The following is a 26,176-nucleotide window of genomic DNA, read 5'->3' on the forward strand; positions in this document are numbered from 1 at the left end:
TGAGGAACATCTGTAATACATTCAACAATAAAGATAAGTTTAAAAAAAAAAAAAACCCAAAGTAGCACCTTCTGATTCCCTATGACAGGGGCCTCTGTCTCTGGTTTGGAGTCAGAAAAGGATCCTAGATGGACCGGAAGACATAAGCCAGAAGGAGGGAAGATGGAAAGGAAAAAGAATAGAGGCAGAATGGAATGAATATTAGGGCAAAGAAGTTAGTGAGAAAAGAAAGAAAAGGTTATTAGATGTTATATCCCTAGAACTACTAGGAATAAATGCAAAGAATCCACATTTGTGGTCAAGGTTTGTCCTTGTGAGCACATGTTTAATTTGACTGAATCCCATCAAAGAAGAAAATAAGTTTTTCTCAGTATATGGTCATGGACATCACATTTGGATGAACTCCCATTATAGTACTAAAGGGTTTCCACTTGCTATCCTTCTACCCTTTGGGTTTTGATCAACATCTAGCGTAAACAAAAGAAGGGTGGGGGGTAGCATATTGAAATGACACCATGCCCATCCCCCCAATCCTCTGGGGAGCATGTGTGTTCTTCAGTGTTTATTCTAATTATTATCAATAGTACTCCACCCATGTGAATCCAGTTCTTCCAGGAAGAGTATCTATTACACATAAAATATTAAACCACTGAATGAAAAATGCTTAATTCAGGAAACCCTTCTGTCTTCTACTTCAATAAGTTTTACTATATTAGGCATAAAATATTTCAATAGAATGGATATAAAACTCCTGTTTCAATACCTTTCTTAGTGTATTTGTTTCTGAATTTAAAAAGACAGGTCATGGTTTTGCTAGAGTATGAAACAAGAACTATGGGTTATCTCCAAACTAGATAGACATTTTCAAGAGGTCACTGAATAATTTCTATTCTATTGATATTAAAGTTGTCATATTTGGGTATGGTATACTATAGATACAATTATGAAAACACAAAAGAAGGGGAGAAAGTTAGAGATACAGAAAGGCAAGAGATTTTTCTGTGTATATGGCCATCCCATGAAGCCATTACATTACTAGTGAGGCAAAAAAATCAAGGGCAATTGAAGAATTGTGTGCAATGTGGTAGAATTAAAAACAATAGCTTTTAATTTTCCTAGGTTGAAAAGATGTTGCCCCACACAAAACAGAGGCTCCGATCTGAAGATAAATAATTACATAATATTTAATAAAAATGCTATGACTGTAGTGATCTAACAACTTTAAAAAGGAAACTATAATTCCTCCAGTGAACATCATGCAGTCTTCAGGGTTCAAGGTGGACTGTGAAGAGCTTTATCCCTGAACGTTCAGACAAGGAATGTATGGCCACAGGAACTGGCATGAGGTCATGAAGCCCAAATCACAGCTAACTGAACAGACTTCATTTTTGTGGACAGGGTTACCAAGGACATTGGAAAAGAACATTTCTTTGATGCCTATTTCGTTCGAGCCACATATAAGATCCAGAAATAAAATCTCATTTAATCCTTACCCAAATCCCAAATTCTAAATTGAAATACGAGGCTATCAAGGCTTGAGGAAGTTATATAATTTGCCAAAGGCCACAGTTAATAAGCCACAGAACTGCAATTCCAATGGGCTGATCTGTCTGAGTTAAAGTTCACGTTGTCAACGGAAAAAGAAGCCTCTAGAAGGTTGGATGGAGCGATCCAGAAGGCATAGTGCACATGGCTTTCAAAAACACCTTCAACAAAGTGTCTCATAACCTTCTCGTGAACAGTGGAGAAAATGGGCCAGATGATAATATTCTTTGATGGCACCTTAGGGAGAGATGTCTGTTATCAACAGAGAGCTCTCTACTCTTGGGTGGCTCGCTGAAGAGACAGAAGATGATGATGGGGTGGCAGCAAATATGTCGGATGATGGGGTCCCTCGACATGTAGCTCTGTTTGCATTTTCTCCATGAAGCCGGCCCCCATTTTCTTTTTTTTTCCAATTCTTATATTATATACTTCAACAGTCTACTTTGAGATTGTACCAAACAATGTATGATGGAATAAAGGCTGACGTGAATTGTTTTCTGTCATTTTTGGCGTGTTAGTCTTTTTTTCTCAAGGGGCTCGTATATTCTTAAAAGGTAGAGACTGTGTCTTACGATTCTCTTTCTCTCATATACCTTTCACAGGTCTGACAAAGTAGAGGGCACGTCATAAATGCCAACCTGTAGGGTCATTTGGAAAATATAAATTGCCTCTTAGTAACCCTTAAATCTGGTGGTATAAATAAGAACTGACTGGGTCACCTAATTGCTTTATAAAATGAAGCCACACGCAGGCTATATGAGTAGATTTATGACAGTATCATTGTTACTCTCACTTCATAGAACTTAGATTTAACACTGTCAAGATGTCCTTGTATATGAAGAATTGTGGAATATCTTACTGGATCTCAAAAAGGGAAAAAGACAATTTCATTTTGTATTTGTCATTCCTTCTCTCTACTGTTTAGTGGTCAATCAGTAGTTAATCTTACCTTGAACTTCCCATCTGAAGAGAAAATGCTAACCCACTTATTATCGTAGTCTGCAATTATTATGTCCCCACTGGGATGCACAGCTACCCCCGTGGGTCGCTGCAGCTGCCCGGGAGAGCGTCCACGGATGCCAAAACGACTTTTGAACTGGCCATCATTGGAAAATATCTGTAAAACAAATGGTATTTGTTGGAATGAGAACTCGCACAAAAATGAGCGTAAAAGAAACAGGTCAGTGCCCCGGCTGGTTTTGCTCAGCGGTTAGAGTGTTGGCCTGCAGACCAAGGGGTGGTAGATTCGATTCCTGGTCAAGGGCACCTACCTGGGTTTTGGGTTTGAGCCTCTCTCACATCAATGTCTCTCTTTCTCTCTCTCTCCCTCCCCCTCTTCCACTCTATCTAAAAATCAATGGACAAATATCCTTGGGTGAGGATTAACAAAAAATAAAATAAAATAAAATGAATAAGAAACAGGCCAGAAATTTTGTCATCTGCACTTCAGGTCAGAACTTGCAAGTTTTATTTGAAGAAAAATTTGTGCGCACATTCTAAGTTTCTCCTTGTATAATGTACCTCAAGTCTTAAGTAGGAAAACATACAACTGTCCCTGTTTTACCACCACCAATGGTTAGACGTATACTATTAGGGGCCATACCTGCACACACTGGTTGTTACTGTCTGCAATTAATATCTTCCCACTTGTAGATGCGGCTACCCCTTGAAGATTTGTAAATTCTCCTTTATTTCTTCCTTTGGTACCTAAAAATAAATGATAAAACCACAGAAATTAAAGAGAGAATTTGATTTCTCCATTTTAGCAAGAGCATTATTCAGGCCTCCATAGGTAACCTGGGAATGCATTGTTTTAAAATTATACTTTAAGAAAAGAGAAAAGAAAGAGAAGCCCCTCTCCATGACCTAATCCATCTGCTACTAAACTTCTCTTCCAGACCAATCAAGTCTTCACAAAACCATCTCTCAGGCAAATGCCAATCTTCTCTTATCAAGTTGTAGCTGCATATTAACACGATTAGAATAGATTAAGATGCCACAAAGACACAGCAATAAAAATGAACATTGTAATTGAGGATCTGCAACAGGAGAGAGCTTTAAAGTTTTGTCCAAACCCACCCTCTCACTCTGCAGCTCTTAGAAGAAACCTGGACATTTGACCTTCAGTGCATTTAACAAGCCTTAAGGTCACCGATGTCATAAAGCCTGCAGGCTGGTTTTTCAAATACTGGATTCACTTCGGCATTATTTTCACAGACTCAGTCTCTCATAGACTGCATGAAAACATAAACGATATCTTCACAGAGCACTTTCTGGGTTAAATAAATAAGAAAGGCAAAAGAAAATGAATTAAGCCAAGTAATATTATCATCTTTACTGCCTTTTTCTTCAAAGAGAGAGATGAGGCAGCAGAAAAAATAGCAAAGTCGTCTACAGGTCAACACATGTCTGTTTTTGTTTCTACAGAAGTGTTTATAACATATTTCAATAGGACCATGTAAATTATAATGGAGGGAAACAGAATCAACTTTGCTCAGAAATGACCAGGAAGGTGAAAATTTTCAGACAGAGAGAAAGCTATGCTTCAGTTTTATAATTTCATTTATATTCAAAAGAGCCATTTGATATTTTGTTTTTAGATATCAATGTAGTGCCTTAGGAAAGAGTAGACAAAGATTCTGATAGTGGCCTCATTTTAACACATGCTTAAATTAAGCACTGCTCAGAAATAAATTCTTTTGAAACCAAACTTTTGGGTTAGGAAGTGAAATTGGTGATGGAATTAAACAGACCTGCTGGGCAGAACCATTTCAGATCACTTGGTTCTCCCCAGACCACATGGAGGGTGCTTTACTGAAATCCTGGCTCTATCAGATTTCCTTACCACCTCAGTATCTCATCTTACTAATGTGGAAGAAAAACATGAGGTCCAGATCCTCAGAAGAACATCTTCTACACTGTAGAGGAATCAGTTTTATTTTATTTCAAATGTATCAGAAGATATTATCTTTTATACTTGATCCACATAGAATCCCTAATAATATGCATGTCTATGGTATCAGCTAACACTTCTTTATTTATTGATTTTTTAATTTATTTATTTTAGAGAGAGAGGAAGGGAGAGGGAGAGATAGAAACATCGATGAGAGAGAACATTGCTTGGCCGCCTCCCGCATGCCCCCCACTGGGGATTTGGCCCACAACCCGGGCATGTGCCCTGACCAGGAATCGAACCAGTGACCTCTTGGTGCGTGGAGTGATGCTCAACCACTGAGCCACACTGGCTGGGCTCAGCTAACACTCTCTTAAAATACTGTGTTGGGCCTGGACGAAGTAGCTCAGTGATTGAGCGTTGACCCATGCACTAAGAGGTCGCTGGTTTGATTCCTGGTCAGGGCACATGCCCAGGTTGTGGATCTGATCCCCAGTGAGGGGCATGCGTGAGGCAGCCAATCAATATTCTTTCTCATTGATGTTTCTATCTCTCCCTCTCCCTTCTTCTCTTTCTAATATCAATAAAGAAAAAATAAATGGTGTGTTGGTACCTGCCGGTGGGGGGCAGGGTAAGGGGCGGTTGGTGCTTGAAGGAGAAATGTGCCAACATGGTGCTAGTTTTTGGTCACTCCTGAAGGCTGACAACAGCTGGTTGATGGTACAGCACAGCTGAAGAAGGGCTGGGAAAAGAAACAATTCTTCTAAAGGGCTCAGTGTATAAATACTTTCTACAAGGCAGTGGGGGCAAGGCCAGGGTCTCTCAAGAATAAAAACTTAATTTATCAAAAACTTTCATACACAAAAGCATGAAAGACAGCAAGATGAGGAACCGAGGCTCAGGTAAAGAAATGTTTAAAAAGCGAGAGTCCTACCACTGAGTTGGAATATAAACAAAAGAAGAAGTGACTCCGTAGACAGCCCAGGCTCTTCTAGGTCCTTGCTTACGTAAAATTGGAAGTGCACCGAGGCTTAGAGGGCAAACAGATGGTGAGAGACTGAAAATGGGGAGAAGCGTAAGAAGCACCTGACCTGAGTAGATGATGAACATTGGTTTGCTTGTCCTCTGGTCCCAGGTAGGGACAAAAACCTGCTGCTACCCTCTCTCACTGAACCTTTTGTCCCTCCTCCCAAGGATATGCCCTTTCAAATCAGAGAAGGCTCTGCAGGCGGCAGCAGTCAATGTTTGAAAAGAGGGAAAAAGGGGGAGAATAATGCTTTATTAGAAGTTAAGGGGTGCCTTACTCAAAGAGACTTTTCTTCGGAAAATATAACGGTGCTGTTGGAGGAAGAAAAATACATGAGCAAAAATACTGGCACTTTTTTTTTCTTTGCAGAAATAACCACCTTTCGAATGTCAGTAGAAACAAGAAAACTGGGAAGGTATATTGTTGGACTCCACATTAATATCATTCAGAACAAGGGAAAGAAAGACTCTGCCCAGTTTGAAACGAATGCGAGATGCTCAGCACCTGCCAGGACTGGGTCAGGAGAGCAATGGAATCGAGCTGCAAAAGACCGCCCGCCAGGAAGAGGTTCTGCGACCTCTACTGCGCTCCAGGGCCAGGTTTGGGCCCAGTTCTTTTGGTCTCAAGTTAACTCGAGCCAGAGTCTGCTGCCCCACGTGCAAATAAAATCACAGGTTGGGGGCACATCTGTTAGTCCAAGATTGCTGATACATTTTTTTTCTCTTTATTGATTTTAGAGAGAGGAAGGGGGAGGGGGAGAGAGAGAGAAACATGGATGAGAGAGAACATGGATTGGCCGCCTCCTGCATGCCTCTCACTGGGGATCTGGCCCACAACCTGGGCCACACCAGCTGGACAGCTTATACATTTTTGAAAGAGCTAAATGGAACAGGTATGGCCATTTTAATTTTACAATATTTGTTTGAAAAAAATCTGTTTCCTTAAGCCACATGGCTCAGTTTACAAATAACTGGGGTTGATATTACTGGTAACATCCCATGATTCTAACGAACGTCTTTTGTCTTGTCAGAGTTATTGATCATCATTTTTTTTAAAAACTCTATTTGTGTTTTTTAAGCACAGCAGGATCATAATGTTACTCCTGAGGGACAACAAATACTATTTTTTATTAGCAGTTAAACTAGGAAAATCTTGACGTGAAGTAATGATGTCGAACTACTGCGTATTCCCATTATACGGAAATGCCCACAGTCCAAAGGTTGATAAAATATCTTGAGACCAAAATAAAATAAATAGAAATTCCAGAAACTAGAAATAATTTGGGATCATGCTTTACTCTTCATGATTTTCAGCAAATTCTACTTGGTCTATAGAAAAGTCCCCCTCACAAAGTATTCTTATATATAATGAAAATTAGTTCTTTCATAATGACTATATGTAACACAAAACACATAGAGTACTTACAAAATCTTTCCTGCTACTTTAATGTAAAAGATTTCATTTGATGGTTACATTTGGCTAGTAAAGCAAGTAATACAAGTTTTAAAAGTAATTATAAACAATTTGACAACAATGCCATAAGATAATTAAACTTGTCTTTCCCAGATGTTAAACTAGCCTATGACGCACAAAATGATCTTTTAAGCCAATAGCTTCTCATCTGTGCTCCTCCTGGTCACTTCCACCCATGCCTCCAGAAAAATTACAGAAGGTAATAAGGTAATAGGACCCGGGACTGAAATAGGAGATTAACAACTATAACCGCCCCCCCGCCCCCAACTTAATGAGAAATGAATGTTAAGTAGATCTAGATACTTAGAATGAGATAATGTAAGAGGATGAAATGGAGCCAAACACAAGGTCTAACACAGGATCTTCAAGTAGGTGCTGGACAAATGTTTGCTGAAGGAACAGTGCCTTAATGAGTTATTAATGACTGAGTCAACTACAACGTCATGGGAAAGTGCAACGTTCCATCACATTCACACTCTTTCATGTACTTTCTCTCACGCTATAAACACCCCAGGAGTTAACATGATAAATATTATTTTTTGTCCATTTTATAGGTGCGAAATTGAAACCAGACACATCACAAAAGTAGAAGGGGGGAGACTAAAACCTGGGTTCTCCTGACCAGGAGATCAGGAGATTCACATAACACTTTTTTCTGGTACACACAATGCTTCCTTCTGATTCGACTTTAGAATGCCAGGTGTCTGAGGTGAGGATAATTACCCTTTGGGCTCACATGGATCATGCTTTTCTCCATAAAATTCTTTAGAAAATCCCATCCCTTGTCACCTGGTATTTTCACTGTAACTGCCTGTCTCCCTCACTACACTGTGAGCTCCCCAGTGGGCAGGGGTAACATCTGTCCTGTGCCTAGCATGCACCCAGTTAACACAGCACTGTGCCTAGAATGTGCTCGGTAAATGCTGGTGGCATCTTTTTGCACTTGACATGCAAGAACAGTTCCCAAGGATGAGATGCTCAAGGTGGGAGAGGGCAGGGTGCCTACAATGACCTCAGATGCCAAATTAGTACCACCTCCTTTCTCCGAGATTCTAGGCAGGGGAGGCGGTGGTTTGCAGAGGTGAGGCAGGGGCAAGGAGTAAAATACCCTATCTTCCTGTAAAGCCTCTGAACTCATGCTAAGTGATTTTATACATCCACTTTACACTAAAACAAAGCACACGGCTCTAGAGTACAAATGAGGACTTCGTTCAACACTTCTCAATGGCTCACTAAGGTCTGCTGTATGAATTACCTCATCTGAAACAATTCAACTGTAATTCTTTCACTCCCTCCCACATCTTCCGGCTTCCCTTTTATTCCGTGACTTTCTTTAGTAGCTGACAAAACCAGCTCATGGCTTCTAGTCAGCAAACTTGACACTGCCGGGAAAAATAATCCCCATGTTTCAAGGAATCACTGTCAACAGATGCTCTAAGCTCCTGCCCTACACTCATCAGGGCAGTTTTGCAATACCCTATTAGAGAAACACAATCACTCGTGCGCTGTGGGAATGCCATTAAGTTTTCAGACGTGGGGGGTATCAAATTCCCACCTTTGGAAATCCACGTATTTAAAGGGCATTTCAGGTGAAGAGGAATCATTGTGCAATGAAAAGGCACAGGCGTGAGAGTCCCCAAGAGCTTGGGCTCCCACCCCAGCCCCGTGAGCCCCCACTCCCTCTACAGTTAGGACAATTATACGTTGTCCCGGTAATTCGGCTCTTGAGGGGCAGGAGCTGGGTGTCTAGGAGAGGAGCTCTGATTTGCCCATTTCTAGAGTAAATACCCACCCCCCACACACACAGCTGATGTCAAGCTACCAACACGAAGCCACTGACACTGAGTTGGGAGGTGGTGAGAAGCGGTAGAAGCTGACTCCAGCACACCACAAATCATGCCGCAGTAGGTATATTACGCCGTGTGGACATGAGGAACTGACAGTATATTACACTCGCTCAAGGTTTTAGGTAAGACGACATACAGAAGTGGACGCACGTGCCCGCTCCGTCCTTCTGCTTGCGTTCCCCATCCGTTCCTCCCAGGACCACAACTCCTATCCTGGACATTTCTTTGCAACTCATGATTTAAAGTCAATTCTCTACACGTGTCACTTCCAAATTGATGCCTGGCCCTGACCTGTTGGCTAAGTTCCCAACCATGGCTCCAAACTGCCTACAGACACTGCATCCTGGATGATGAAAACTGAAACGTACTCTTCTTCCTCTCCCTTTCCTTATCTTGGCTGATAATGACAAGAGTCACAGTTAGGGAGTCCTTATTATGAGACTGTACCGTTCCAAGGCTTTGGATGTATTACTTTAACCCTCACCAAACGATGTGTGTAAGATAATCCCCACAGATGAACACGGAGAGGTAGAATAATGTTCACTAAGTCATACGGCCAATGAATAGCAGGCTGGGATTCAAAATGAGGTGATTGGGCTTTTGAGCGCTTTACTTACTACGTTCTTAACTACTTAGGTTAACTCTTAGTTCTGTGCTACCACTATGAACTCGTATAACCTACTGTGCCTCTCTAAATTGTATTGAACATTATTCCATGCCAGGCACTATTCTAAGCTCTTTTGCATATTAATTCATTTAATCTTCACAGCCCCTATTATGTAGGGGTTTTTTAAATCTCTATTGTATGGAGGAAACTGAGGCACTGCTTATCCAAGTCTGCACAGGTAAGAAAGTGGCAGTGTTGGGGCTGGAACCCAGGGAGGTCTAGTCCCAGAGTCCAACGCCTTAACCATCATTCCCTCTACTGCCTCACACCCCCACAACACTCAAGTCAAACAGCTAGAAGCTGGATTTGGTCTCCAAGTTTTGCCCTCTTGCTCCTAAGCATCTTATAAATCTGCCATTTCCTCTTGATGCCATAGCATCACTCTTACTGCTGGCTCCTGTGGATTACCGCAATGGAAGGCAGTTCGCTGCTTCTGGGAGACATTTCCAACAGATCCTCATAATGGCCCAGGCTGTCTGGAGGCACACACCTTGGTAAGTCACTACACTGCGTTCCACCGTCCCGCCGTTCAGTGCTTCCTTATCACCCGTAGCGAGGGTTCTGAAAGCTCAGTGTACATAAGCTTCACCAAAGCTGACAGAATGCGGATTCCTGGCCCTTCCCCGGAGTTCCTGATTCTCTAAATGCAGTTTAGAATCCAGAAATTCTCAATTTACCAATCCCCTGAGGAATTCAAGGGGTTTATGGACCACACTTTGAGAAACACAGGAATAGAGAACACAGTCTCAGCTCCTAATCAAGGAAACACAACTTCCTCTCTGCTTCTCTCTCTCTTCATTTGATGCTCCAGGATAATGGCATCATTTATAGTTCTTTGAACTGCTCAGTTTCTCACCTTCATGTCTTTGTACCTGCTTTCCTTTCATCTAAAACCACCCTTTTCCTCCTTCCATCAGATAGACACACTTTCAAAGCCAACTTAGGTTTAGATGTCATCACCAGGAACTTTCCTGAACTCCCCCTGCCTGCCTGCCTGCCTCCTTTCCCACCTCACCCCAGCTTCTGTGCCTTGATTCATACTGAAGGTACATTTTTCTCATGTCTGTCTCCTTCTAGACCAGTGGTTCTCAACCTTCCTGATGCTACGACCCTTTAACACAGCTCCTCATGTTGTATGTGGGCGGATCTGCATGTGGCGGATCCCGCCTGGAGATGGATAGAGGAGCCGTGTCTCCGTTCCTAAGACCATCAGAAATATATGTTTTCTGATGGTCTTAGGTGACCCCTGTGACAGGGTCATTCAATCCCCATAGGGGTTGCAACCCACAGGTTGAAAACCACTGTTCTAGACTGTGGCCTCCTCCAGGTCAAAGTCAGAATCTCAACCCTCTCTTTTTTTAAAGAAATATGTTTTTATTGATTTTCTAGAGAAATAGAAACATTGATGTGAGAGAGAAACCTTGATCAGCTGCCTCCTGCATGCCCTCCACTGGGGACTGAGGCCACAACTTGGGCATATGCTCTGACTAGGAATCGAACTGGGACCTCTCAGTCCATGGGATGACGCTCAGTCCACTGAGCCACACTGGCCGGGCTCATCCCTCTCTTTATACTACGACCCAGCCAAGTGTCTGGCACATGCTAGGTGCTCAAATGGCAAAGTCACATATAACTAGCAGGCTGGATAAAACTGGTGAGGAAGGTGACCATTAGAGTCATATTTACCCCTGAAAATCTCTTATATCATCCAAAAAGTGGTAATTCACTTTCATGAATGCATAACATTAACATGTTATTTAGGGTTGTTGCATGAACCCTAACACATGTATTATGAAAACTGTATCTTTAAGCACAAAATGAGTGTCACAACAGCAGAATCACAGTGGCCACCTCTGACGCGTAGCAGATTCAATGAATTATGGATTCCACGTGGCAGGCTTGAACTCACAAACCAAGGAGCTGCTCAAATCATGAATGTTCTGTTACCATGCACCTCGTAGCCTGACTGTACAAAGAAACTTAAAGTTCTAAAACAAAATAACTGCCAAGAAATGCTGAACTGTTCTAATGATTAATATAAGCTCTACCCATTTGTAGCCAACGGGATACAGGTTGAGAAAACAAGTTCTTAAAGGGCCAGCGCTGTCTGATAGCGCCTGGCATAGCTCCACGCATGAGAATGACTACCCTTGAGATTAGTGCTTGTTGCCTGCTCTAGGTGCCCCTGGGCCTGGAAACTGGGACTTCACAGTGGTAAGCCGAGGAGTTAAATCATGCAGCAGGTCATGACTTGATCGTATTTCAAATGGGCAAAGTACTTATGCAAAATATTCTTCTGGCTATTGTTGAAGATTATAGATGGTTAAAGACATCATCCTGGACCTGAAGTAATTTATAATCTTATTGGGAAATATGACCCATGCACGAATGATGATAATTAAGTGCCTTCTAAAAGAGGAGGTGGTACTTGAGGGAAGGATAAAATTGGGGAAAGAATTGATAGATGAAGATGCCCAGGTGTGAAAGTTCAAGAGGCTTGAAGATGCCCAGGTGTGAAAGTTCAAGAGGCCTTCAGGAGCAGGGTCCAACACTGATCTGTCCAGCCTCATCTCCGCCAGTGCCTTCCTGACTTTCCATTCCTCTGACCTTCGCTCAGCCTACATCTCCTCACGGAAGGTATTCCCCTAAAACATCAATCCTGTTCACTCCTCTTTACCGTGCCTTTGCCCTTCACACTGGTCCCTCTACCTGAGATGCCATTTCCACCTGTCAACCGGGATAAGTCGTACTCATCATTTACGTCCCATTTAAACTCCTTCTCATTTCTATAGCTTTCCCTCACCTAAGCTATGGTATTAGAGTTAGTTGGTCCTACATCTGTTATCCCAAACTGTAAGCTCCTTGAGGGTGGATTTCCCATTTCTTTCATCTCTATATTCCCATCACCTAGCACCTGCCAGGCACTGAGTGCCCTAGACATGTGTTTGAGTTACATTATTGCACAGTGAGCGGCATCTTTCAGCTGGACTCTGGATTAGAACATAAAGATGAAGAGGAATAGGCCAGTGGGACCTGCTTTTCTTTCTGCCCCTACCTAACTGAGATGTTTAACATTTGCTGTGGGCTAAACTGTGTCTCGCCAATACTCATATATTGAAGTCCTAATCGTAGCTTATAAGGTAACTATATCCGGAGATAGAGTCTTTCGAGAGTTGCTCAACCTAAAATGAGGCCATTAGGGTGAGGCCCTAATCCAACATGGTTGGCGTCCTTGTTGTCAGAAGAGGAAGCAGCAGCAGGGGTCCCTGTGCACAGAAGGACAGCCATGTGAGCAGGGGACAGCCATGTGAGCAGGAGCAGCAGGGAGGCAGCCACCTGCGAGCCCGGGAGGGGGGCCTCTGAGGAAACCAACCCTGTTGCCACCTTGATCTTGGACTTTCATCCTACACAAATGTGAGAAATACATTTTCTGTTGTTTAAGCCATCAGTCTGTGGTATTTTATGGCAGCCTGAGCCAACTAAGACAGCATCTTTATTAACCAACTCGGGCAGAGTGCTGCTTGCTAGGCACTGTTCTAAGCACTTTACTAATGTTTAATCATTTAAACACCTTCCCACCTGTGTCAGTGAATCACTATGGCTCCATTTATCAATGGATAGGACGGGAGAGAGCATATCCTCTCCCCTCTAGGGTGGGAGCTGGGAATTTAGAGTCAATATTGTTGGAAGGAAAATAGCCCTAAGAGAGAGATTGCTTTATTCAGGAGAATCACAGTTGGAGATGACGATGATTGATAACAACAGTAAAACACTAGCTACCATGAACAGAGCATTTACTATACACAGGCAAATACCAGCCATCGCACAAGAATTCTCTCTCTTTCAACCCCACAACAACCTTAAGAGTTAGGTAATATGTCATTCCCTTAGTTTTACAGAGGAGGAAACCAGGTTAAGAAAGGGTAAGTTGGTTGCCCAGCTGGCAAAGAGAATCAGAGCCAAAATCTAAGCCAGGTCTGAACCTTTCTCCACTCTGCACACTGCCTGGACAAGAAGACTGGGTGGGGTCCCTTGGCTGTAGGTGGGGGGTTTTGAATTTGAAATTGAGTTTATTCTTAATGCAGGAGATCCATAGGCAGCAGCCAGTTACATTTTTTGAATGTAGTAGGGAACATTCAACAACCTTAATTGCATATGCAAAAACAATACATTTCATTCATCTTGCTCCTCTTACATGCAGGCATTATTCTTGGAATTTAAAACAGTTCTCAGAAGCAGATATTTGTATTCTGATTTGATGGACATGGAAACTGAAGCCCAGGGAAGCTGAAAGACCTACCCAGGTTTCAAGTCAGCGGCAGAACCGGAGTGGCAGAACTGGGAGGCTCCCAATCCTGTACTTGCCCAGCTCACCCACTCTGCTTTGGTGGGTGGATCAACAATTTCTGCACCCACACTGCACAAACAGCCTGTGACTGTAGGAGGCCTCCATGCCCTGGGCAGACAAGTGACATATCACATCACGGTGTTCACCAAGACTCAGCCTAAAGTATTAACATAAGGCAGCTTGGCCCAGGAATGTTCCAAGGAGTTACTTCCCCAAGATGTTCCGTGGAAAAAGTTCTGTGGTCAGAAAAGTTTGGAAGTGCTGCCTGTTATCTCTCCTCTGCCTTGGAGACTTAAAACGCACATCAGCAGATTCTAAAGGTTCTGCAGTTTTAAAAATAATCCGTTTCTTTCACTTAAGCTAAGGTTTCTCCCATTTATTTGAACCACAGAATTGTTTTTCTACAGGTGTCATTTAATACACAGGGCAGCACCCTTTTACAGATACTGTGATAAGGACTGCAGAGGCAAAAGAGAAGCAGGCTGAAGCTACTTTTGGATGCAGTAACTAAAATGCAGACTCTTTTTTCCCTCAAGAATTATAAAATTGTTTGCTTACATCTAGTTCACTTAGAGAAAATAAACAGCTAAAAATAGCATCTATGCAAATGCACAGACATTAAGTTGGGGAAAGCAGGAGGGGGAGTGAAAGCAGGGAGAAGGGGGTCACTGGGGAAAAGGGGGGCATCTGTAATACTTTTAACAATAAAAAATTAGACTCAATAAACTTAAAAAAATAGTCTCAGTAAACTTTTGTTTTGATATTTTTAAAAAATCAGAGGCAATTAAACAGAAAAGGGATGGGCTATTTGCACACTCCAATCTCTTGGCTCATTCGCATCCTTCTGCCTCCACCCTAACTCCATTCCGTTCTCCAGGTTTCCACCCACTCTCCCGATCTGGGGGCTGCTCTCCAGCTAACACACTGGCGGTGACCTCAACTTGCAATGCACGATGTCCCCCAACCCCAGCAGCAGTGACGGAGGCACCAGGCCCTTTGCCCACACCATAGCCCAAAGCTGGCAGATTTCTGAGAAACGGAACGTTATCGGATAGGACGATCTCCGCCTTTGGGTTAGGCAGTTCTCCAAAGACATTCCTATCGGGAGGTAAAAAATTGCCAACATTCCTTTCAAATTGCCAGATTATGAGTGCTGTGACTTTTCTAATTCTCCTATTGCTTATTTTCAGTTTCCAATTTTCTACAGCGAACGTGCAGTGTTGTGCGTTAAAAAGGAGGAGGAGGGAGAGAGGGAGAGGGGACAAGGAGGAAAAAGGAGGGGCGGAAAATAAAGCATAACGTCTCCAGAGATGGAGACCACATAAGCTCGCCTAATAAAATACACCAGTTCCTCCCAACACCTTCAGGCAGAAGCTCTGCCCTGAAACGCCCCCCTTCGCAGCCACTCTCCGGTACCCCTTAACCTAAGCAACCCTCCGCCGCAGGCGCCGCGCCGCGTGCTCCTTACCCACTCGAAAGATCAAATCGTCCTCGATGGGATTCTCTTTTCTCTTCCCAGTGCTGTACATGCTCGCGGGGCGTTTCACAGCCTTTTGCTTCACGTGACCGCTGCCCGGGGATTTCACGCGCCTCTTCACGCCCTCGGTGGTGGGCGACACGTCCGCCGACCTGATCACTTTCAGCTTAAACGGGCTGCCTCGGATGTGCTGGTCGTAGAGTCTCAGAGAGAGGGTAAAGTCCCCTTCCTTCTGCACGGTGTACAAAAACTCGTAGGTGCCGTTTTTGTTGTCGAGGATTTCTCCGTCCGCCACGCTGCCGTCGGGCGTGCTCAGCTCCGCGGTGAGGTAGGCATTGCCGGTTTTGCAGAGCTCCCCGTCTTTGTCCTTGGTTGTGATGGTAACGGACATCGGCTGCCCGATTATGGTCTGCCGCAGCCCCTCGCCCGTAGCCACGGTCTCGGAGGCGACGGCGTTGGTGGTGAGGATCGTCCCGAGGTTGTGGATGGACTTCTTGAGCCCTTCGGTCTCTACGATGAAGTCCAGTTGGTCATTCTCCCGCGGGTGCAGTGGGAAGTCCTGGTCGGCCAGTTCGTTCAGTTTCTCGCTCATCTGCTTCTTCACCAGCAGCACCTCGGTTTCCGTGCCATGGTTGAGGGCCTGCGCCGTGAAGTTGCTGCAGCTTTTAATACTCTCCTGGCCCTCGAGCAGAGTATCCAGCTGCGACTGCAGGACCTGCAGGAAAAACGCACCCGGGTGAGTGCTTCCTGCAGCACCGGAGCTCAGCCAGTAGGACGCAGGGCCGTGCAGTGCGCACCCGGTTCTGCACCTGCCCACACCCGTGGCTCTCAGCGAGGGGTGTTTGTTTTCACTCACTGAACGCGGTTCTAATGCACTGCGTTCCCAGGCCCTTCGCTTTCCTTCAGCCTCGCCCTGTTTCTCCCACACACATATTTCTTGGGTCGTGTGTTTTTGAAAGCACTGAGCAGAAACGTCACCACCCAGAGCTTAGATTGTCATGCTTCACATCTGAAATATTTATTATTCCATATCTTTCTTTAATGTCCCAAGCTCCCCTGTCACCTCTTAAAGGAACAGACACCAGAGGAATGCAAACTCTCCACACCTGAATCTCAAGAACCTCCTTATACCTGGTTTTGTGATGGGACATGCAGAGTTAAACAAAGGCTGCAGTCAGGGCTCACTTTGAAGTTGACTAACAGGTTGGTGTAGGTGAGAGAATAATTAAGAGACTATTATACATTATAATCAAGGCAGGAAAACAATCCAGTTTTAACTCTAAATCCTGAAAACATTACTTTATATCCAAACTTGCCTTGTGTCAAATGATTAATTGGGACTTAAGGTCACAGAATTAGTTGTGCTGAAAACAGGAAGGAAAAAAAAAAGTTGGATATTCCATTCAGTGAAAACTACTGTTTACTGAGCAACAGTGACACTTGAGGAGCAACAGTCACACTTAAAGACCCATCTGAGTCCCCTTGGCTGCTATTAGAGCACAGTAAGCTAATGCCAGGAGGTGCCCCAGACATCATGTCTCTTCTAGGACATCTGTAAGAACAGCTGGATGGAGCCTTACTTTGTGTTTGAGGCCGTAGTTGACCTCCAGTTCCATAAGCAGCACGCTCTTGCGTACATTTAAAGTTTTCTGGAGCTCATCAAAGGTGGAATGGATGTCGTCTACAATGCTGGCCTTCTGGTTGGTTAACTGATGAATAATTTCCGAGATGAACTGAAGAGCAGAATCTATCTCTGGGAGCCTGGAGGACAGTTATTAAAGATCATTATTATTTAACATCAACCTAGAAATAGTAAAAATAAAAACAAAAACAACAAAAGACAAAAACCCCAACTATCTAAATAATGTATTTTGTAAAAAAAAAAACACCAAAAACACCCCAACATTTTATGTACCTCTCATCATCTTTAAGAAATAATAACTGAAGAATAAAATGAGTAATACATAATTATAGCCTTTGAGAGAAGAGACTGAGGGTCCATGTTTATTCCAATCTACCTTAGTCACCCACTTTGAATAATGGATGGGTAAAAAGCTTTGAAGCTCTCTGAACCAAGTCTTTTCCTCACTCTCTAAACCAGGCTTTTTCAATCTTGACACTGTTGATATTTTGGGCCAGAGAATTCTTTGTTGCAGGGGACTGTGCTGTGCATTACAGATGTTTAACAGCATCCTGCCCTCTACCAGATGCCAATAGCACAAACACATACATACACACACTAAATTGTCTCCAGGCATTGCTAAATGTCCCTGGGGTGAGACTGGGGGAGGGGTGTATAATTACCGATGGCTGAGAATCAATTTTAAACATACAGTGGTATCTTTTTCCTCAATCCTATGAAAAACTTTTCCAAACTCAGAGTTCCCTGAGAATTTCTTGCAAGTCCTCAAATTCTTTTAATTACTATAGAATAACACTTGCCTCATTACAACTGTTAGTGAAGAGATTTATATTCAGCTGGCTATTTATTTCCTGTCTGGTCTTTCTCACGCATCACACAGCTACTCTGTTCCTTCAATTCCATGCCAAAAGAAAAAAAAGGCCTGGGTCAGGGAAACATAAGGAAAATGGAGCAATCACTGCTCGGTACCATTTTGCTGGCCTCAGGCAGGGAGGAACCAGTCACAGGCGACACAATGGGCCTGTATGTCAGGAGCAGCAGATAAGAAAGGCTCCTCAGAGAGCCTGGGTTCACATACACATTTTAGAGAACTCCTGAGAGCATTAGCCTCAAGTATATTTTATTTATAATCATATTAAGGCACTAAACAAAAATGCCATCATTCATAACACGGGGGGGGGGTTACCAAGGGATAAGGGACAACCTTCCACTCACTAGCTTATGACTAGAGACCCCCCCCCAATGGAAGAATTGATGTAGGTGACATGAACCTACTAGCCCACGGGGACAAGAGACCGTGAGGCCAAGCCTGACGCTGGGGCGGCCAGCGCGCAGCCGGGGAGGTGTGCGCACCTTTTGTTGACAGCGTCCAGCTGCACCTGGAGTGAAGCCTTGTGCTGCTCCACCACGTCCTTGAGGGGCACTGTGGGGTGTTCCGCGTGCTCCCCCTCAGTGCACTCCCGGCACATGGCGGTCTCACAAGACTGGCAGTAAAAGTCCATCACCTGCGGGTGACACAAGAACAGTTCCAGGCGCGGTGCTGCTGACTGCGTGCTGACTTCGCACCAGGCCTCCACTTGCACCCTCCCATTAACTCCCAGCTGCCCTGGTTGGCGGCAATCTTAGGTCCAGTTTCACAGGAGAAAAGGAAGGGGCGCTGTTATGTGCCGCGTCTCAAACAGGCTGCTGCCCTGGTCACAAAACGAGCTGTTTGGTGACCACCCCACCAAGGCAGAGCAGTGCGGGGCTGTGGGCTCACACTTTCGGTCTCAGGGTCCCTCGACACTCTTTATAAATTACCGAGGACTGCAAAGTACTTTAGTCGCTGTGAGTTATAGCTATACATAGTTATTGCTTTAAAAATGAAACAGAAGGTTAAATATTAATTTATTAAAAGCAATGATAAGGCCATTAAATAGTAACATGAAATATAATTTATTAAAAATATATTTTGCAAACAAAATTTATGAGAATGGCATTCACCTGAAAACTATAATATATAAAACTATGTATATAAAATATATAAAACTATAAAAAATAATATAATTTTATTAACTAATGACACCCCAATAAATTAAATAAAAATAAATAGTTTGTCCCCAGGAAAAAATGAAATAAGGAAACAACTATCAACTGGCTACAGTCCCTGTACAGTTTCATCCAAATTCTTTTTTTTTTTTAAATCCTCACCCATGGATACCTTTCCATTTTTTTTTTCCAGACAGAGTAGGGGAGAAGAGAGAGAAACATCGATACACCAACTGGTTGCTTCCTGCACAACCCCTGCTAGGGCAGGGACTGAACCACAACCTGGGTACGTGCCCTTGACCACAACTGGGGATCGTGCCCTTGACCGGAATCAAACTTGTGACTCTGGTCCGCAGGACGAAATTCTAACCACTGAGCCAAACCGGCCAGGGTTCATCCAAATTCTTTAGAACTGAATCACTGGCTGGTAAAAGGCAAGTCAATGGGACAATAGGTCATTAACCAGGAAATTGATCAGCTGTTCATCAACTATTACCCTGCCAAGGAGGGTGGAGTCATGTGATACTTTTTCTGTCCCTTCCAGGGATGTGAGCAGGGCATATATTGAAGCTCAAATAGTACTGAATTGTAGAGACGAGGACTATCAGAGATGCAGACTTGCTGAAAGAACACATAGCAAAGCAGGTGTGGTAGCCTGAGTAATGGCCCCCCAAAGATGTACACATCCTAATCCTGGGAACCTGTTAATGGACTTGCAGAGGTAAATAAGTTAAGGATCTTGAGATGGCACGAGTATGCTTGTTTTCCAGGTGGGCCCAGTGTAATCACAAGATCCTTGTAAGAGGGAGGCAAGAGGGTCAAAGATAGTGTAGGAGATGAGACAACAGAAACAAGGGATTGGAGTGATTTAAGGAACAGGTCACGAGCTAAGGGAATGCAGGCAGCCTCTAGAAACTAAAAACAAGCAGGGGAATAGATTCTCTACTGAAGCCTCCAGAAGGAACACAACCCCATCTACATTTTGATTTTAGACTTCTGATCTCCCAAACTATTTTAAGCCCCCGACCCCCCCCCACCCCCCCACCCCCACACACACATGGCATTGCTTTCCATTTTAAAAAATCTCTTTAGTGTCTGGCTTAATAGAAGAAAGCTGGACTCTCATATCTGCTTCTGCATTCAATCTGTTTTGATAACACACATCGTATAGTCTCTGAAAATTTCCTACATACACTATTGAGAAAAAGGCAAATAATGTCTTAATATTCTATAAATACAGTTTTGATCTGTGGACCTCCCCTCCCTGCTCCCACTCTTGGGACTCCTGAGGATTCTTGGACCACACTCTGAGAACTGCTGAGAGATGAGCTGGGCTGAGCAGTTCACATCCTGGCTTCACCACTTATGTAACCTCACTGTGTCTCTATTTTTCCCCTCTGTCAAATGGAGACAACATTAGTAACCTACTTAATAGGAGTGCTAGGAGGATTCAGTAGATTAATATGCACAAAGAAGTCACTGGCACATAGTAAGTTCTTAATAATGATATCATCTGCTTATCAGTAAATAAAACCACCTAATCCTATTATTACGAATCTCAGTAACATTATAACACAAGGCCTGAAAGTTGGTTTCCTTTTGAAGGCAGTCCCCTTATGCTCTCGGCTGAAAATAATTTCTTCTAATTTTGAATTCCCAAAGCACTTTGGGGGGATCATCTTCTTGAAGAGTAACATACATAAAGAAAATGGCATAAATCCCAATACAGATGGATGCGTTTTCACAAAGTGAATGCACCCACCAAAGAACTTTTATTCATACCCCATTTATTAAATCTTAGGAGATTTTAAATTACTGCGCACAGGAACTCTCTCACCCAGAGCCTAGGTAATTCTGTGTACATAGTAGGTCTTTAAAAACACTGCTGAATGAGTGAACTGTATGCTCTCTATAAGAGACTCACATCAGATCCAAAGACACAAATAGATTGAAAGTAAAAGATGGAAAAAGATGTTTTTATGTTAACAGTAACCAAAAGAGAGCTGGAGTACCTATTCCAATATCAGACAAAACACATTTTGAGACAAAAGTTGTTATAACAAAGAAGGACGTTATATAACAATAAAATGGTCAATCCATCAAGAAGTATAACAATTATAAACAAATATGCTCTCAACAACAGATCCTCAAAATATATGAAGAAACATCTGACAGAACTGAAGGGAGAAACCAACGGTACAACAATAATAGCTGGAATTCAGTACTCCATCTCCAATCACGATAAAACAACTAGATGGAAGATCAATAGAGATAGAGAACTTGAACAACATTACACTCCAATCAGACCTAGCAGACACACATAGAACACTGTATTCAATAACAGAATTTATATTTTTGTCAAGTACACATGAAACAGTCTCCAAAATAGACCATTTATTAAGTAACAAAAATCTCAATACCTGTAAAAAAAAAATTGAAATCATATAAAGTATCTTTTCTGGGCACAATGCAATAAAATTAGAAATCAATAACTAAAGGAAATCCGGAAAATGAACAAAAATGTGGAAATTAAATAACATACTCTTAAATAAGAAGTCGAAGAAGAAATCACAAGGGAAATTAGAAAATACTTTGAGATGAATAAAAATGAAAACACAACACATCAAAAATTAAGAGAGATAGTGCTCAGAGCAAAATTTATAGCTGTTAAATGCCTACATTAAAAGGAAGAAAGGTCTCTAATCAATAACCTCAGCTTCTACCTCAAGGGACTAGGAAGAAGAAGTACAAACTAAACTTAAAGCAAGCAGAAGAAGGGAAATAAAGATTAGAGTGGAGATAAATAAAACTGAGAAAAGAAAAAATAGGGATAAAACAATGAAACCAAAAGTTGGTTCTTTGCAAAGATCAACAAAATTGAGAACAGAGTACTATGGACAGTTGCATACCCAGAAACTGACCTGGATACAATGGACAAATTATTAGAAACACAGAAACTACCAAAAGTGACTCAAAGAAGAAATAATATATCTGAATAGACTTATCACAAGCAAAGAGAGGAATCAATATTCAAAAAACTTCCAACTAAGAAAAACCCATAACCAGATGGCTTCACTGGTGAATTTTACCAAAGAATTAACACCAATCGTTCCAAATTCTTGAAAAAAGTGTGACGAGAAGCAAACATTTCCTAACTCATTCTTTTAGGCCAGTAATACCCTGACACCAAAGCCAAATACATCACAAGAAAAGAAAATTACAGATGACTATCCCGTATGAATACAGATGCAAAAATCCTTAACAGAATATTAGTAAACTGAATCCAGCTGAATAGTAAAAGGATTATACTGTAACCAAATGAAACTTATCCCTGGAATGCAAGGGTGGTTCACATAAAAAAACCAATATATGTAATATATCACACTAATAGAATGAAAGGGAAAAAAACCCACAGGATCATCTCAGTTAATGCAGAAAAAGCATTTGACAATATCCAGCACCTTTTCATTGCAAAAAAAAAAACCACTTACCAAACTAGATATAGAAGGAAATTGCCTCAAGTTGATAAAGGCCACCTACAAAACACTCACAGTTAATATCATACTTAAGATCAGGGACAAGACAAGGATGTCTCTTGCCACTTCTATCCAACAATGTACTGGAAGTCTGATACAGAGCATTTAGGCAACAAAAAGAAATAAAATGCATTCAAATTGGAAAGGAAGGAGCAAAACTGTCTGTATTCAGAGATGACATGCTTTTATATACAGAAAATTCTAAATACACATACACACAATTAGAACAAGCAAATGAATTCAGCAAAATTGTAGGAAACAAGATCTACTTCACACCAACTGGGATAGCTGGACTCAAAAAGTCAGCTGATAACAAGTGTTGACGAGAATGTAAAACAATTTGAACTCTCAAATTTTGCTGATAGGAATGTAAAATGGTGCAGCTGCTGTGAAAACAGTTTCCTCAAAAGTTAAACACAGAATTACCATATGACCCAGCAATTTCACTCCTAGGTATATACCAACGAGGACTGAAATCATGTCCACACAAAAACTTGTTCACGAATGTTCATAGCAGCATTATTCACAATAGCCAAAAAGAGGTAACAACTCAAATGTCCATCAACTAATGAAGAAATAAACAAATGTTGGTTTATCTGGACAGTGGAGTATTATTTAGCTATAAAAAAGGAATGACGTTCTGATACAGTATAGATGAACCTTGAAACAGTATGGTGAGTGCTAGAATCTAGACTAAAAAAGCTACATATTGTATATAAAATTCTATTTATATCAAGTGTCCATATGGACAAATCCAGAGAGAGAGAGCAAGCTGATGGTGAGGAGTAGGTGGTAGTGGGGTAAATGAGTGGCTGCTTAGTGGGCATAGAGTTTCTTTTTTGGGGTAACAAAATGATCTGGAATTAGATAGTGATGGTGTTTGCATAACCTTTTGAATATACTAAAAGCCATTGAATTGTGCACCTTAAAATGGTTAAAATGTGAATTTTGCGTTATGTGAGTTTTACCTCAATTTAAAAAAAATAATTGATTGCTTTGAAGAGACAGCACCAGACTTGGGTTATAGTCCCTGATTCAGTGTCCTACGTGTTTCTAGGGAAGCAAAGGCCCTGAAATCATTTTGAAGTGTCAACAACTAGTCATTCTCAAATGCTTGTGCTTGGGTTCTGACAGCTTTGACTGAAGCTGAGTTAATTGTGGGAGGTGTGAGACTCAGCTGGGCTCATCCATCTTGAGTGAGATGATGCTGGTGCTCCCAGGGGTGGGTGGACCAGAGGCCAGGATGAGCTTACCGTCGATGACAGTCACCATCTGTGTTCATTAGAAGAGAAGATGACCAGGACCGTGTGCATTACTAACTGCTGAAATGTATAGTCAGGGCCATGCAGCTGACCCTGAGGCTTCTGAAAATGGGGACTTGTTACTGGAGGGCATTCTTTTTTTTTTTTTTATCCTCACCCAAGGACATTTTCCATATTTTGTTCAGATAGAGTGGGAGGGGGAGAGAGAGAGAGAGAAACATCGATATGAAAGAGACACATCGAGTGGCTGCCACCCACACGACCCAACCAGGGCTGGGGACAAACTGCAACCGAGGTACGTGCTCTTAGTGGGAACTGAACCTGGGTCTCTCTGGACCTCAGGCCAACACTTTAACTGCTGAGTCAAACCAGCCAGGGCATGGAAGGGCATTCTTAATGAGGCTCTGTCCTCTGCACCTCTTAATATTTTTATTAGCAAGGCCTAAGCAAGCAAAAATAAGGTTAATGATCATTCATGTTCTGGTACTGCAAGGCATGAGCTCAAGTATCTGCTTTACGTGCAAGGAACCTCTTAAATCACTGACCGCTAGTCCCATTTTCCTTTGTATTTAGACAATGCAGCCATGGCAGTGTAATGAGAAGACAGATTGTGTCACAGCACTTAAAGTAAATGACAGGCTTTCATCCACGTGTGCTAATCAGCACCAGGCAGTTTATGACAGCAACATCCTGCTTCATTGTTAATTACCAGATTTTATTAACCTTCAGACGCTTGAGATGTTTTTAAAGATTTACCCACGTCAATTAACTGCAGCAATTTATCTGACATATTGCATGCATTTGGCTTGAATATGCAGTGAGGACCCCATTTCAAAGCAGCAGCAGTGAACTCTTACATTCTACGTTGAAACAATAGAATGATTCAAGACACGCAGCTAATTTTCTGAGGCCCCTTGCTGGTTTATAAATTTTATGATTCCAAAGAATCATAATGACCCAGCGTTGAGGGAGTGCTCAAAACATACTTTAAATAGCTTCATTCACCTTAAGGAGGATCAAACTCTTCAGACAGATTTCCTTTTTAGTGTGATTTGATGTGATGCATTTGGTAAAAAGTAAGTTTTAACCTAAAAGGTTCTCTTTAATTTTGCTGAAATTAGCATCTCTGAAAGCTTTTCTGCTTAGCAGACTGTGGCAATCGAGGGTCTCTATTTCGAGGCATTGCTCAGGAAATACACCTTTAGGAATTCTTTTCTACTTGTCCTTCAGGCACTAACAACATATTTCTCTTTCCAAAGTCTAAGATTGATAGCAACATTTTATAAAAATGTATCGTAATTTTTTTTTTATCCTCACCCGAGGACATTCTTCCATTTTTTGTTCAGATAGAGCAGGAGGGAGAGAGAGGAAGAGAGAGAGAGAGAAACATCGACGTGAAGGGACACATCGAGTGGCTGCCACCTGCCACCTGCTCGGGGACAAACTGCAACCGAGGTACGTGCCCCCAGTGGGAACCGAACCCGGGTCTCTCTGTACCGCAGGTCGATGCTCCAACCGCTGAGCCAAACCGGCCAGGGCTGTATCATAATTTTAAAAAGCCAACCTCTATTTCTGTTGGTTGCACCACGGCATATGCAGACACCCAAGCTAGACACCTGGGAGTCATGCTGACCCCACCAATCCACCCAGCCGATCAACTCTTGCATGGCCCACTTCTCCAATCTTGCTCTGGCTGGATTGGCCCCTCTGTGGATTCTTCTAGTAGGCTTCCAAGGTTTCCCCTCATCCCCTTGGATCTCCCCACATCTCTCCCATCACATTTCTAGCAACTTGGAAATGAGCTAAATGCAAATCTGACCTGGGCATTTTAATAGCTCTCTGTGACTTAGGACAGACTCAAGTTCCTTCAAGTGGCATCCAGCGCCCTCCAAGATCTTTTACTTCTCTCACCCATCACCCACCACTTTCTGGCTTCTGGAACTCTGAGATCATCAGGAATGACAGTCTCTGCATTTTCATTATTCTCTCTGCCACTTTGTCCCAGAATGCTCCTTTCCTTTCTGTACTACATGGATAATGGGGTCCTTCTAATTAAAAAACAAACTAAACATACAAGCACACTCACATATTGGCAAAAAGGTCATTTGTTACCAAAACATCAGTTTTAATGGCTACCCACTAATCAGTTATATGAACTTATCATAATTTAACCATTTCCCTAATATCGCACATTTAGATTGTTTCCAATTTCGACTATAATATAAAATATTCAATTAACATTTTTATATCAAATCTTCATTCTCATCTCTAGCTATTTCCTTAGAACTTTTCTATTAGTGGAATTCCTGGAATAAAGGATAAGAAGTTGTATAAAACACTCATTGCATATTGTCAAATTGATATAAACTTTCTGAAGAGTAACTTACCCTCCCTTCTACCCACAGGATAGGAAAATGTCTCACCATTTTGG

At 42.3% G+C, this 26,176-nt stretch overlaps 1 protein-coding gene across 4 annotated transcripts in view; it reads right to left on the bottom strand.

Annotated features, from left to right (window-relative positions):
* Positions 1–26,176, bottom strand: part of TRIM2 (tripartite motif containing 2) — a 138,343-nt gene that overhangs the window by 17,889 nt on the left and 94,278 nt on the right. For all 4 annotated transcript variants that reach the window (XM_036240476.1, XM_036240474.1, XM_036240475.1 and 1 more), the window contains exons 4-8: positions 18,273–18,424; positions 16,858–17,038; positions 15,269–15,992; positions 3,149–3,252; positions 2,495–2,662 (exon numbers count right to left, since the gene is read on the bottom strand). In XM_036240476.1, coding sequence (XP_036096369.1) covers positions 2,495–2,662; positions 3,149–3,252; positions 15,269–15,992; positions 16,858–17,038; positions 18,273–18,424 — 1,329 coding nt within the window. The remainder of the gene's footprint in view (positions 1–2,494; positions 2,663–3,148; positions 3,253–15,268; positions 15,993–16,857; positions 17,039–18,272; positions 18,425–26,176) is intronic.

The sequence above is a fragment of the Molossus molossus genome, unplaced genomic scaffold (assembly GCF_014108415.1).
Source record: "Molossus molossus isolate mMolMol1 unplaced genomic scaffold, mMolMol1.p scaffold_m16_p_4, whole genome shotgun sequence".
In the NCBI taxonomy this organism is placed as follows: Eukaryota; Metazoa; Chordata; class Mammalia; order Chiroptera; family Molossidae; genus Molossus; species Molossus molossus.